We start from the raw sequence: 1186 nt of genomic DNA, 5'->3' as shown, positions 1-1186 counted from the left end.
CTGCCACCCACCCACCCACCCCACAGCCCGGCAGGAAGGTGTTTGTGGGGCACAAACACCCCACAAGCCAACCCAAGGGCAATCTGGGCCTGGCCCCAACCATCCCAGGGTCCCCACAGCCACCACTCCAACGTGGAGCGAGCCCAGGCCACCACCCCTGGGGCTGGGCCAGTCCCCAGCGTGGCCATGAGCAGGGGAGGAGATGTGGGACCCAAAGTGGGAGCTCCTGCTAAGAACAGCAGCGATGCTCAGGCTCAGGGAAACCTCTTTTATTTGCTCTGTGTGAGCCAAGTCTCCCCCAGCCCCATCACTTCTTCTTCCCTGCTCTCTCCCTCCGCATGGCCTTGGCCAACTCCCCGATGAGCCGCCAGTACTCGCCGAATTTCAGCTCCTCATCGTTGTTCACGTCCAGCTCACTCATCTTCTCCTCCAGAGAGGGAACATCCTGCAGTGAGGACACAGCAGCTTTGGCCACATCCCAATCCCAGCGAGCAGGATGGGGATGGAGGGAGCAGGGGATGGGGATGTGCTCAAATCCCATGGGATTGGGAGCAGCCTCCCAGTTTGGGGACACACATAAGGATCCAGTCACCCCCTCATGCTGCCCCTCACCTCACCTTCATCAGGTTGGGCAGCTGGAGCTGGACCAGCTCTTTGAACTCGCCGGAGGTCAACGTTCCCTTCTTGCCCTCCTTCCCCGCGTAGGTGAAGAAGACAGTGACAATCTTCTCGATGGCCAACTCCAGCTCGGTCAGCTCACCCGTGGCCATGGTGCTGGGCACGGTGCTGGCCCAGGGCTGCAGGGAGAGCAGCCCAGACGGGGTGAGAGGTGGAGGGAAGACCCAAGGAGGTGGTGTGTGGGGAGAAAAGGACCCTCTCACCTCCCCCAGGCAGGACACAGCGACTCGGGGGGGGGTCTCAGACTCAGAGGGGTCTCAGACTCAGAGGAGTCTCAGATTTGGGGAGGTCTCAGACTCAGAGGGGTCTCAGACTCAGAGGAGTCTCAGATTTGGGGAGGTCTCAGACTCAGAGGGGTCTCAGACTCAGAGGAGTCTCAGATTTGGGGAGGTCTCAGACTCAGAGGGGTCTCAGACTTGGGGGGGTCTCAGACTCAGAAGGGTCTCAGACTCAGAGGAGTCTCAGACTTGGGGAGGTCTCAGACTTGGGGTGGTCTCAGCTCAGCTCC

At 60.7% G+C, this 1186-nt stretch overlaps 1 protein-coding gene across 1 annotated transcript; it reads right to left on the bottom strand.

The window, feature by feature from the left end:
- Positions 1 to 307: 307 nt before the first annotated feature.
- Positions 308 to 770, bottom strand: S100A13 (S100 calcium binding protein A13). Its single transcript, XM_009083025.1, has 2 exons — positions 618 to 770; positions 308 to 445 (listed from the first exon to the last, which is right to left on the bottom strand). The coding sequence occupies exons 1-2, from the start codon at positions 768 to 770 to the stop codon at positions 308 to 310; spliced, it is 291 nt and encodes a 96-aa protein (XP_009081273.1).
- Between the last annotated feature and the right edge of the window lie 416 nt (positions 771 to 1186).

The sequence above is a fragment of the Acanthisitta chloris genome, unplaced genomic scaffold (assembly GCF_000695815.1).
Source record: "Acanthisitta chloris isolate BGI_N310 unplaced genomic scaffold, ASM69581v1 scaffold18599, whole genome shotgun sequence".
Taxonomy (NCBI): Eukaryota; Metazoa; Chordata; class Aves; order Passeriformes; family Acanthisittidae; genus Acanthisitta; species Acanthisitta chloris.
This window is presented reverse-complemented; position numbering and strand designations above follow the sequence as displayed.